General features: G+C 40.7%; 1 protein-coding gene across 2 annotated transcripts in view; it reads right to left on the bottom strand.

Moving 5' to 3' along the window:
• Positions 1–12,636, bottom strand: part of LOC124865026 (uncharacterized protein C16orf52 homolog B-like) — a 38,881-nt gene extending 26,245 nt beyond the window's left edge. The window contains exon 1 of one of the 2 annotated variants that reach the window (XM_047360010.1): positions 11,733–12,636. In XM_047360010.1, the coding sequence (XP_047215966.1) occupies positions 11,733–11,838 (106 nt within the window). In that variant the 5' untranslated portion in view covers positions 11,839–12,636. The remainder of the gene's footprint in view (positions 1–11,732) is intronic. The other variant, XM_047360011.1, reaches the window with a different exon arrangement.
• Between the last annotated feature and the right edge of the window lie 274 nt (positions 12,637–12,910).

The following is a 12,910-nucleotide window of genomic DNA, read 5'->3' as shown; positions in this document are numbered from 1 at the left end:
ACACAATTAGGTTTGTAAACTGTAATGCAATCATATTTAGCATTAAAATTATTGCCAGTGTCATGGTGATATAAATCTATTTATATTTCTACATCTATATCCGTCTATCTGGATTGGGGCATGTCTGTGATTAACAATTAGGTATCAATGTTGGCCCTTTTTTTTTAATAAACTACCAAAATGATAACAAATCTCATGTATGATTTCTGACTTATTGGCTAATGTTTTCTAAAAGATTTCTTATTACTCATATTTCCCTTAATTATGGTTCTACTTGCAGTTTCAGGAAGTTGACTCATGCAATTTAACAGATTCTCATCTTTGATCAAACCAAAATAACTATGAGCAAACTCCTGCTGGAGTCACAAAACCAAGGTTTTTTAAAGCAAGCTATGAGTAGAATATAGACAATTACATTAAATGATCTGCTGTCAAAGCAGGACAAGCACAACTTGATGCCTGCATAAAAGTAGTCTCATAGCAAGCAAAAAATGGAGTGCAATGCTAAACAAATAATGCACCAAAAACATTTTCTATTAAACTGCAAGTGGTAATGAAGTCCGAATGCAGTCAGAAAGCAAATAAAGATGTTGCGAAATTTTAATTTGTTTCTTTCAATGATGAGAGACACTGGAAAAAGACAACATTCGGGTGACAGGATGTTTGGGTACCGTCACAATGTGGAGTTAATGGAGCGAATTGAACAACTGTCAGGTGCTGAAAAACATCCAGCTAGCCCTCATTTCACTCAGCACTGACAAACGGATGTAATGTTCCAGCTGAGGTGTTGGTAATAAATACGCAGACAAGCAATCTAAACGTGTGCAATGCACCAGCAGTTTATATTTTACCTGACTGAGCACATGTCCATCTAAATCCAGCCAGAAAAAGCTGCATCAAGACTAAATAGAAACAGGAGGGTTTGGATTTATGGTAAAAATGGTAAATGGACTGAATTTATACAGCGCCTTTCCAGTCATACAGACCACTCAAAGCGCTTTACACTAGAGCCACATTCACCCAATCGCACTTGCTAACATTCACACATTCATACACCGATACGCAGATCGGTAGGCAACTTGAGGTTAAGTGCCTTGCCCACAGGCACATTGACACATGGCAGGAGGAAGCTGGAATCGGACCCACAATGAGTGAAATATTACAATTAAAATAGAACAAATATTCAAGAATGCTGCATTATTATGCCTTTTGGATGGCAATGAAAAAAATTAACTAAAACAAAATATCTATGGTCTAAAAGTCTCACTGGAACTGTTGTGCTCACTGTTATTTACAGAAAATAATGGGCCAATTTACGGTTTTGAGGCCCTGCTCTTTTAACGCCCCCATCATGCCCTGCTATCCTGTAGTCAGCTCTGCACTCACTATGATCAAAACACTCCTCTCACCATGTCTTGGCCCAAATGAGGGGAAATGAGCGCCGCATCTGCTCTACTGCAACATGATGATGCTGTCATTAGTGGAGCACCAGGGGTGCTGCTGTTTGCAGGCTCAGAAGGGATGAGTCAAAATGGCCTCTGAACTGTGGTGGGCGGCACGTAGGTAAGCCAAAGCACAAGACAGCTGCTTTTTTCTGCAGCCAGAGGCTTTTTAACATTGCCCGCTTTTATTAGCAGGGAACTGGAACGAAGCTGTGCAGAGCAGAAATCCGCATGGGAAACACGCCAACAAAGGTGCCTTCACCAATCAGAAAATGATCAGATTTGAGTTTATAACATGCCGGTCGCCAATCAGGGCCCAACAATCTAAAAAGCATCAAATTCTGAGCATTGATTGTCATGAACCTAAATGTGCCATTACCAACAGTTTAAACATTGGAAATATTAAATAATAATAAGGAAAATATATATATTTAATATTTAAAACCGACACACAATAGACGCTGGATATTCAAACCGCATGGAAGGAGAACCGGTGGAAAAAAAGTTAAATAAAACACTGAACCTGGAGTCCTTATGAAAAGAAAAGCAGAGAAAACATCCACGATGGTTCTCCTATTCTCTTAAACACCATAAATCATTCTGTGGAAGTTCTGAATTGTGAACAAGTAAGGAATGCATGCTATAGACACATCAGGTCAGACTATCTTGCATACAGGTGGTAAACCTCAGTCTTTGAAGGTTGGTGTCCTGCAACTTTTACGCTTGAACCACATAACAAAGCCATTAGCAGAACTCTAGATTGCATGAGGAGGTGATTCAGCCATCTGATTTAGGTGGGTTGCGGATTGGAGTGTGACACTCCTCGTCTAGCAAATAACAGAGCACTGTAGCATGGATAAAAATCAAATCCCTGCTACTCATCTGAGTCAAGCATGGCTCACTATCTACTAATAAAGAGTCTCATTCTAATAATTGGCTTGTCCAAAACACCAATTCCAAACTATACACTGTGGAAAACCTAAAAATAGTAAATTAATTTCCATTTACTCTCCAATGTCTGCGCACATAACACAGAACTTGTTAACGGCTGTCCATATAATTTAACTCTGAAAAGAATTACATAAATAAAAGTATCTTTATAGAGGCAGAGCAAAGCATGAATTTTATCATATTCGACTTTTAACAAAATTTCAGTGTAAGCAAAATGCATTTCCCAGGAAATGCCTCCTGTATAGACTTCAGCATTACACAAGTAGGCATATCTGATACCAGGACCAATTATAACAAAACACCTTAAAGAAAAAACATGCAATGCCAAATAATGATGGCAATATCATGACATCACAAGGTGCATAAAGCTGTAATGAGTGAACACAGCAACCGAATAGCAGGTTTTGATTTAAAATGGCACCGTCTCTTTCTAATCCTTAAACAACCCTGAAATACAAGAGGACCAATAGGCTATTCAATAACAGTAGTTATAGATACAGTATTTCCAATATAGCATCAATAAAGTATGTCTGTAGGGATATGTTCATTAGTCATGTGCTAATTACCTTCTACTATCACTGTGCAGATTTATAGTTAGGGGTGACTCCATTGACCTTAATTATTACAAAAAGCCTAATTCCTGCAGTCAAATCTGTTAAAAATATATTAATCTATTTTAAGATGCAGTACAATCTATAGATGTTATTTTGATAATCAAATATTTCTTATGTAAACTTCCTCCAGGCACTGAAGAACACTAGATTAGGCAGTAGGTTAGATTTTCCAACTGCAATGCAAGAATTAAATCATTTCTTCACACAGACCATTTGCATCACACCTGCAGGCTAAATGTTACAGCTGGAGCCACGAACGATCCAAGTCATTTTACATTTCAAAATGATATTTTCTTTACTTGAGGTCAATAAATATTTTGTGTCAGTGATGGCTCAGTTTGTGGTTGCTGTCCCTGCTTGTCAAACTCGCTCAGTTTTGGGTAAACTGCAGGTGAGGACTGCTGGCGCAGCAGGCCTGTAACTGGATGTTAATGGCTGGCCTGGTTTCAGCTGCAGTGTAGTAATGACACCGTGTGCCCTTGTGCTTTGAAAAGTGATACTTAAAATAAGACAATTTAATAGTGTCCCGTTTCATCTATTTTTGGCTGTATCAGAATCAGAGCGACTTCAGCGGCAATCTCTGAGCACTGGTTAGAATAATCTGCAGTTTAAGCAAATATTTTATCCACTTCAAATTTATTGTTTTTGCCTGTTATTGCTATACTCAAATCTTATAAAGCAAGCAAAATTTAAAATTAAAGATAACCTGAGTGTATATTAAAAAAAAATGTGCAAAAGATCATTCATAAAGGGAAGAATATATGTAAATCAACTGCTTTTTGAGTTGATTTACCAAAAAGTCTGCAAGTGAGCAGGTTTTCACAGCTCCATTTTAGCACACGTGACTAAAACTGTCAAACCACACCCAAAATAGCAATTGGAGCTATAGTGCTGTCCTATTACAAAACATGTCTCAACATTATTACATACATGAACAAGTGGCACGTGGAGGTGATATTGTCTTTCTCTCTTTCTAATGTAGAGAATATGGTAAGAATGAGACAGTAAGGTTGAAAAATAAAAATAATTTATTTAAAAATCATCACACAAAGCCAAAACTTGCACCCTGTGATCCTCAGTACAATTTTCTTTAACATGTTCTGAAGATGGGGCAATTATTTAGGGGTTGGCTTTGTTTAATGGCTACAATCAATGCTTGATGGCGCATATGTAATAGCATCGGTCATCATTTATGTTCAGAACCCTTCAATCCAACATGAGGACATAAATGTGCACTAGGCGGTCACAGACAGTGAGCTGCAGAAAATTCTTTTTTTTTTAAATCGCAGTTTATGTCTGACACAGCAGTGACAATGGCTCTGCCTCGCAGCTCTGCAGGAGATTGGCTTCAGATGGTAATGCCAGAAATGTACGACTTTAATAGAGATGTTGAGCGTCCGAATTCTGTCTGAACTGGAAAATTGCAGCAGCAATACCTCTCATACCTGAGGTTTTAAGTGGGATTCATGTATGTATGTGAATGTAATGCAAACAAAATGGGTATAATTTTCATTGACTATCTGTGATTCTGCATAATGCATTACCAATGGTCATTATATAATAAAATAAAAAAAGATTAGTCAAAAAATGTCTGTTTCTCGATACTACTATGGTCTTACCAAAGACAGATGCACTGAAACCTCCAATAAGACCGGTCAGCTAAATAGTGTTAAATTTCCTTTAAACTGATACCAGCATAAAGATACAGTCTGAGGGGTGAGAGACAGATTCAGTGAAACGATCAACAGATTTACTCAGAAATAACTAAACCCAATATACACTGCTCAAACAAAATAAAGGGAACACTTAAACAACACAATATAACTCCAAGTAAATCAAACTGTCCACTTAGGAAGCAACACTGATTGACAATCAATTTCACAGCTGTTGTGCAAATGGAAAAGACAACAGGAGGAAATCTTTGGCGATTATCAAGACACACGCAATAAAGGAGTGGTTCTGCAGGTGGGGACCACAGACCACTTCTCAGTACCTATGCTTTCTGGCTGATGTTTTAGTCACTTTTGAATGTTGGTGGTGCTTTCACACTCGTGGTAGCATGAGACGGACTCTACAACCCACACAAGTGGCTCAGGTAGTGCAGCTCATCCAGGATGGCACATCAATGCGAGCTGTGGCAAGAAGGTTTGCTGTGTCTGTCAGCGTAGTGTCCAGAGCCTGGAGGCGCTACCAGGAGACAGGCCAGTACACCAGGAGACGTGGAGGAGGCCGTAGGAGGGCAACAACCCAGCAGCAGGACCGCTACCTCTGCCTTTGTGCAAGGAGGAACAGGAGGAGCACTGCCAGAGCTCTGCAAAATGACCTCCAGCAGGCCATTAATGTGCATGTGTCTGCACAAACGGTTAGAAACCGACTCCATGAGGATGGTATGAGGGCCCGACGTCCACAAATGGGGGTTGTGCTCACAGCCCAACACCGTGCAGGACGCTTGGCATTTGCCAGAGAACACCAGGATTGGCAAATTCACCACTGGCACTCTGTGCTCTTCACAGATGAAAGCAGGTTCACAATGAGCACATGTGACAGACGTGACAGAGTCTGGAGACACCGTGGAGAGCGATCTGCTGCCTGCAACATCCTTCAGCATGACCGGTGTGGCAGTGGGTCAGTAATGGTGTGGGGTGGCATTTCTTTGGAGAGCTGCATGGCCCTCCATGTGCTCGCCAGAGGTAGCCTGACTGCCATTAGGTACTGAGATGAGATCCTCAGACTCCTTGTGAGACCATATGCTGGTGCGGTTGGCCCTGGGTTCCTCCTAAGGCAGGACAATGCTAGACCTCATGTGGCTGGAGTGTGTCAGCAGTTCCTGCAAGATGAAGACATTGAAGCTATGGACTGGCCCGCCCGTTCCCCAGACCTGAATCTGATTGAGCACATCTGGGACATCATGTCTCGCTCCATCCACCAACGTCACGTTGCACCACAGACTGTCCAGGAGTTGGCGGATGCTTTAGTCCAGGTCTGAGAGGAGATCCCTCAGGAGACCATCCGCTGTATCATCAGGAGCATGTCCAGGTGTTGTAGAGAGGTCATACAGGCACATGGAGGCCACACACAATACTGAGCCTCATTTTGACTTGTTTTAAGGACATTACATCAAAGTTGGATCAGCCTGTAGTGTGTTTTCCACTTTAATTTCGTGTGTGACTGCAAATCCAGGCCTCCATTGGTTAATAAATTTGATTTCCATTGATGATTTTTGTGTGATTTTGTTGTCAGCACATTCAACTTTGTACAGAAGAAAGTATTCAATGAGAATATTTCATTCATTCAGATCTAGGATGTGTTATTTGAGTGTTCCCTTTATTTTTTTTGAGCAGTGTATTTTAGTGTTTAAGATGTTGAAAAGTTGCAGAGAACCATGACTACACAATCAAATGTTGCAAATTTTAATAACATTTAATATGAAATTTCTTCCGTAGGTTCTTTTTAGCTAGTCTTAATAATGAAATTATAAAAGACACAGTTTTTCCTAATTATTTAATTATAAGAAAGAAAAAAAACCTCCTCGACCCAAACCAAGCTGGATTCAAAAGAGACCACTCCATCAAAGCAGCTCTCTTGGCGACAGAAGCCTTAAAAGAAGCCAGAGTAACAGCCAACACCTCAGTATTCATCGTGCTTGACATACTGGCTGCATTTTACACAGTCCACAATACATTCTCTCTAGCATGGGCATCACAGAGAGCGCTTCCTCCTGGTATAAATCGTACCTCACTGGTCGGTCATTCAACGTATTCCAGCTTGGTCACACTCCTGTAGTGCACAACTGCGGCAAGAGGGTCATGGTGAGGTGGTTTGCTTGGTTGTCATGATCAACGACCAGCTGTCCTTCAAGAAAAACATGGAGATCCAGCTCTTCAGCCCCTCTATGTGCTTCCCTACCTCCTCAACTGCATCATCTCGTTCTCTATTACCCTCTACGCCTGCACTATTTCTACACTGTCACCTCTGACACATTTTTCCTTCTAAGAAGCTTATCGTTAGCTTTCATGTTAACTGCACTGTTCTATCTGTATTTGTAAGTCACTTTGGAAAAAGTTCCTGCCAAATGCATAAACATAAATATAAACGTTTTAACTTCACCATCATGAATATATGATGCAACCAGCTGTCAACACTCTCAACCAAGTTCTCACTAACAAGTAGAAGTCATAGACAACATTATTATATCTATAATAATCCATATTATTTCAACAGCAGTAATGTTATACTTGTTGTTTTAAAAGCAATTAAATCATCCATCCATCGTCCATGCCCGCTTATGCTTGTAGGATCACAGGAGAGGGGTGGAGCCCATCTTCAGTTGGCAAGAGGCAGGGTAAACCCAGGACAGGTCACAAGTCTATCAAAATTAAATCATGTACATTTTAATGTTTTGAGTGACTGTGGTAATTAAGGTTGGGTGATAGGACCAATTTATCGACCATCGCCGCTAGGCTGAGCCCTTCAACAGTTGTTTTTTAAGAGCAATGTTTTTTTTGGCCTACGGGTTAATGGCAAAACATAGTGGGGTGTAGCCTTCTTGACTCAGCGGACGTCCGCCGGACTTTTGCTGCTTTCCATTTGTACTCAGAGGTCGGAAAATCACAAAGTTGTGACAAGAGTAGGTTGTACAGGGCGCTTTTGGGTCTCTGGGGACTTGATAAAGCGCCATACAAGTTCAGGCCATTTACCATTTATAAGACGAGATGTTTCAAAGCTATGCACAAAATACCGCATAGAACAGCGTAATTGTCATTGTTATAAGACTGCTGTAATAGTTTAAAACTAGGTCCTCCATTTTTGGACATTTATGGTCTAATTTGGCAAATCAGTCCGTGGCTGTTTACATTGATCCACCCACAAAAAAGTCCAAACTACACCTGCGTGAATATATCGCCCATCGTCATTTGTTAGACTGACGAACAATAGTAGGAAAAATGTTAATATCAACCAACCTTAGTGGTAATACTGTGATACTGTAGTATTTTCACCGCACACCACAAATTTGACATTTCAAAATGAATTTGGGTCACTTTTTGCTTAGACATCTTTTGAAAATGAAATGTTAAACGTTATTTTATTTATCATTTTAATTAATTTACAAATTGAGCAGTCTTGGAGACAAAATGAAAATGCAGTTTGAAGGATTTATTTTTTATTTTATTTATGAGTCAAAATTGCAGCCTCATTTTGAAAATGAAAAAGCATTTTATTAATACATTTTAATTTGAATATTGGGACACATTTGGTTCCATGCAAAACCGCCATCATAGGAAATTGGCTGTAATATAATATCCTCCTATAACGTTTCTTACTGGTACTTGACCACCTTTACCTTCTAAAACTGCTGCATTAAACAGCTAGCGTCACTAAACACTGTATATTACAGGCTTAGCCAGAATACATGATAATTAATTAGCTAACATTTACTGCCGTCAAAGCAGCTCTTTGTGACATGCATATTGAGTACACTGTAATTGCGATAAATGTGCGATATACTGTGCAGCCCCAATGGGAACGCAAGATAGTAGGTTTGAACAACATGCTAACGCCTGAGTGCAACGTGGTGAGAGAAGTGGCAAAAAACCAAAGCAACTAAGAGCCATCAAAATACAAGTTTGTTGTCTGTGTAAATGCAACTGCTTCGTCCCTTGAGTTGGGTCCACGTTTTATGCTTCATGGCAGAAAGGCTAATTAAATCATGCCATTAGTGTGATTTTGCTGCCAGCTGTTGCATCTTTTCAGACCATTTACACCCCAATAAACCCACAAAATTAGAAGCAGAAGCTTTTTCAAACTAACGTTTCATCCTTACGTTTTTGTGCCCCTGCTGTCCATTGCAAACATGAATACAACTGAAAGTGTGAGCATACAATGCAGTTGTACAGCTGACAGTGCCTATGTGGTTTATTGATATTAGCCTATGCATGATCAGAACAAAAACAAAACTAACACAAGTATTGCTATCGGCAGATGTTTCAATAAATCAATTATTCTTTTCTTTTTGTCAGATACAAGGGTCAGATTAGAACCTGAAAATATTGGAGGCTTTAGTCCTCGACGCAGCAGTCACCGGTTCAAATCCCAGCCCGGCGACATTTGCCGCATGTCTTCCCCTCTCTACACCCCCCTGATTTCCTGTCTAGCTACTGTCAACTGGGAAAAATAAAGGCCACTACTGCCGCCACAAAAAAAGAGAAGAAAAAAGAGGTTTATAGAATAGTTAAAGCAGCTGTCCAACCGTGTGTCCATCAACAAATGAGACAGACAGACAGACAGACAGACAGACAGACAGACAGACAGACAGACAGACAGACAGACAGCGTTTTACCAAGTGAATTGAGTTATTAAAATAAATGAACTTTTTGTATACTACTGTGTGATAATTTAATGTGCTGTAAAGCCCAAAGGAAAACTTAAAAGGCAAGCCTGATAGCTCCTGAACCAGGTCGCTTTTATTGCTTCTTCTTGGAAGAAGGCAACAGAGGTATAGAGAGCAGTTTGAGACCTTTGCACACTGCAGTAATGAAATAGACAAACTGTTTTTCATATTTTAAATATACTTTTCTACCATTTTCACATGCTCTTTTCAAATCACGCATAACTTGTTTGTACCCACAAAACGACTATATACATTGATCGATCTAATGAATACATTTCAATATCAATCCTGTCACAACTTGTAAAATTCTGACTTCAAGGTACATGTGAAAATATACTACTTTTCTACTAATTTACTCTTCAGAGAAGGCTTTTAGCCAACTCATTCTTTTTTCCAGGCACTATATAAATATAGATAGAAACACAATGTCCAATGTAATTAATCTAAAAAGAACATTTACATTACACTCAATCAAAACACCTTCAGAGAACAAAGACCATTTCATTGTGCTTGCATGGAGATAGCAAATTCTAGACAGTAGAGAACATTATTACAGCAATCAAAGGGGAAAAATGAGATGTGAAGAAGATGAATCTCAGTGCTTTAATCACCCACACATGTAATAAAACCATTCAAGACAGGACAAAATGACAGAGAAAGGCAGCCTCTGTGAGGGGAAGAGAGAAGAGTGACAGCAAGTTCCCACACAAACCACAACACTGAGGTTTAATAATAGCAAAGGTTCAGTTTTCTGTACAAGCCAGTTCAGCACTGGGGATCTGAAGAGGTGGACAGTAAGAGGTCCATTACACAACACAATCAAACGGGCAGCAGCATAGACAATGTTGCCTAGTTCATTAAACCCCATTATTGCTTCTGCACAGATTACCTATGTCACTGAGCTACACTGACTGGTGCATGGTGCACCCTCCCTGACCCAGATGCTAAGCCGTCATTCTGCAGAGAGAACAAAGAGTAGCAGCTGTCCGTCAATACCCTGGACACGTTTTGGACGCGTTTTCAGGAATAGCACAAATAAACCAGCTCACCAGCCACACGTGCTCCTCCCGACCATCATCACTTAAACCAAATCTGATTTGACTGCTTACACGTTCACAGGTTCAACTGATCATTCAGAGGTCACCTCAAATGTCAAGAAATCAGTGCAAAGCACGCAAATGAAGATAACTTCAGTGCACTTCGATTTTATCGGGTGACATTTTCTAAAGCACTTTGAGCAACACTTAGATATATGAAAGTGATATATAAATAGAATTTAGTCACTGTTCTAAGGACTATCGCATGTGAAAGAGATAGATGTAGCAGTTTTGAGTGCAACAAACAAATTAAGGAATTACAATATTATACGCACCTATGCATTAAAACTTATGTCATTGACCATTAACTGATTAAACTGACTTAAAGGGCATTAAAGTGTATGCTGTTGGTTGTGTTTACAGACCGAAAGCTGTGGGTGTTTTAAGGTTTGATGCATTGAGGAATAGGGGAGTTCGGGTTTTAGATTTTTCAGAACTTGAACTGTCAACCTCCGACCTTCCTTAGTTTAGTCAAGATAGCAAAAGAGCATAACCCATCGTTCTTTTTAAAGTAGAATTTTAAATCTGCAGTTAACAGCGGCATGCCTGTCAAGCAGTCTGGTTGGAGAGTCACTAGGGGTGACCCTCCAACCAGTAATAGAGTAAATCAGCTATGCTTTGCTTTACCCTATTACGCGTAGAAAAGCAAAAAGGTATAATCATTCCGTGCAAAAAGCAACTGAGGACTACTACGGGAATAAATGAACAAATACTGAATGTGTTAATGTCTTTCTGCTTTGGGTACAAGGAAAACACAGCCCAGTTAGAGTAGTCCATCTAGATACTATTAAAAACATCAATATTTTCATCCAAGAAAGATTTTCTGTTTTGGCAATGAACGAGCAAGCATCAACAAATATATAACTGGCATAGAGGCCATGACTCCATGGTACTCATTCAATTAACTAACATTTATTGTAGTCCAAGTACTTTACATACTCGCATACCCTGATATTGGCATAAGTCAATGTCAATATTGATTGTGTCAGTATTGATAAATAAATGTTATAACATTATTATAACTGTAATATTATATTACTTTAGCCATAGCAGGAACAAATGCTGAGCTCTGATTCCACAATAAAAGTAACTACATCATAATATACATTTTTAGTACAAATCCCAAGCCACGAGTATTTTTACTCAAGCTGGGAATCTTGTAGCTGTCCATGCCATCAACTGGACTTTCTTCACCTAAAATGATTGTTAAGATGGGCAACATAAAAGGTTGCTGGTTTACCTGTTGATTCACCAGTGTTGATCCAGTCGGGGTTTGCAATGCTGGCGATTGCAAAGATATCTGCAGCCAGAAACAGGCACCCTGAAATGATCGTCAGTTTATCCATGTCGCCTGGAGAAGAGGCGGTGAGTGACGGGGGAAAATAGGGTGGTGGTTGTCCAAACCAGACCCCCCCTCCCCGGCTGTTCAGAGAGACTCGGGGTGGGCTGTTATCTGTCCAACCTCGCCCCCTTCAACAGCAGCTCGCTGTTGAGGTTCTGCTGTGCATTTTGCAGCAACGTTAGCCCCTTCGCGTCAAGCAAGAGTGAGCCTCCAGCTACAAAAGGCTCAGATATGACGCACAAAAGCATCACATCTCAAAAGCCCCGCTGTACTCCAGTAATGCAAAACAAAGACTCACTCGGCGTGGAGGCCCCGGACTTCTTGCGCTGTGGTACGGATTCGCTTAGGAGCAGCCGCTGCAGCATCGGGTACAGCTTCGGCTAGCAGACAGCTAGCTAGATTCGGGCTCCATGAGCCGAGCTGCGGCCCAGAGGCTGCTCGATGACATTTCATACACAATGTCACACCTACTGAGGTCCGGGAGATGCGGAGCGAGTTCCCACACTCCGAAATAACCGCGTTTCGAGCGTAGGGTTAGTTACCCGTCAGGAAAACGAGAACCCATCACGGTTCGCCTTCTCCGCTGGAATAGCATCTGGTACTATCAGCCCATTAGCTAGCCTCCTCTTCTCCCGCTCCGGACCTCTGCGAGACGCCTTTAAAACGCGGCGTGTTTTACTCCGACAGTGAGTTTAAATGCCCCAGCATGAGCGATGAAATGGTGTCGTTATTGTTATGCTCTCCACCCGTGTGCCCACCACTATCTCAGCCTCCCCTTCTGCCAAATGACATCAGGCGGACCCCCCCCCTACGCAGCCTCAAACACACACAGATGGGGTGCCGCTCTCTTCTCGCGATACTCTGGATGAATGGGGGTTGTGTTTTCATGAGTCGCCAGGTTTGAGGCAATTATTCATAATGTACAGTAGCCCCATGGTGCAAAACACAACAGCGTGTCACAAAGCGCGCACATTTGAGGAAAAAGCGAGAAGCCCAGAATACAGGGACATTTACGAGAGCACGAGAAGATGAAATGCAAAACGCATCATTTTATACCAAAAAAAACAATAACAAGG

The sequence above is a fragment of the Girardinichthys multiradiatus genome, chromosome Y (genome assembly GCF_021462225.1).
Source record: "Girardinichthys multiradiatus isolate DD_20200921_A chromosome Y, DD_fGirMul_XY1, whole genome shotgun sequence".
Taxonomy (NCBI): Eukaryota; Metazoa; Chordata; class Actinopteri; order Cyprinodontiformes; family Goodeidae; genus Girardinichthys; species Girardinichthys multiradiatus.
The sequence above is the reverse complement of the archived record's forward strand: the minus strand, read 5'-3'. Positions and strand labels throughout refer to the sequence as shown.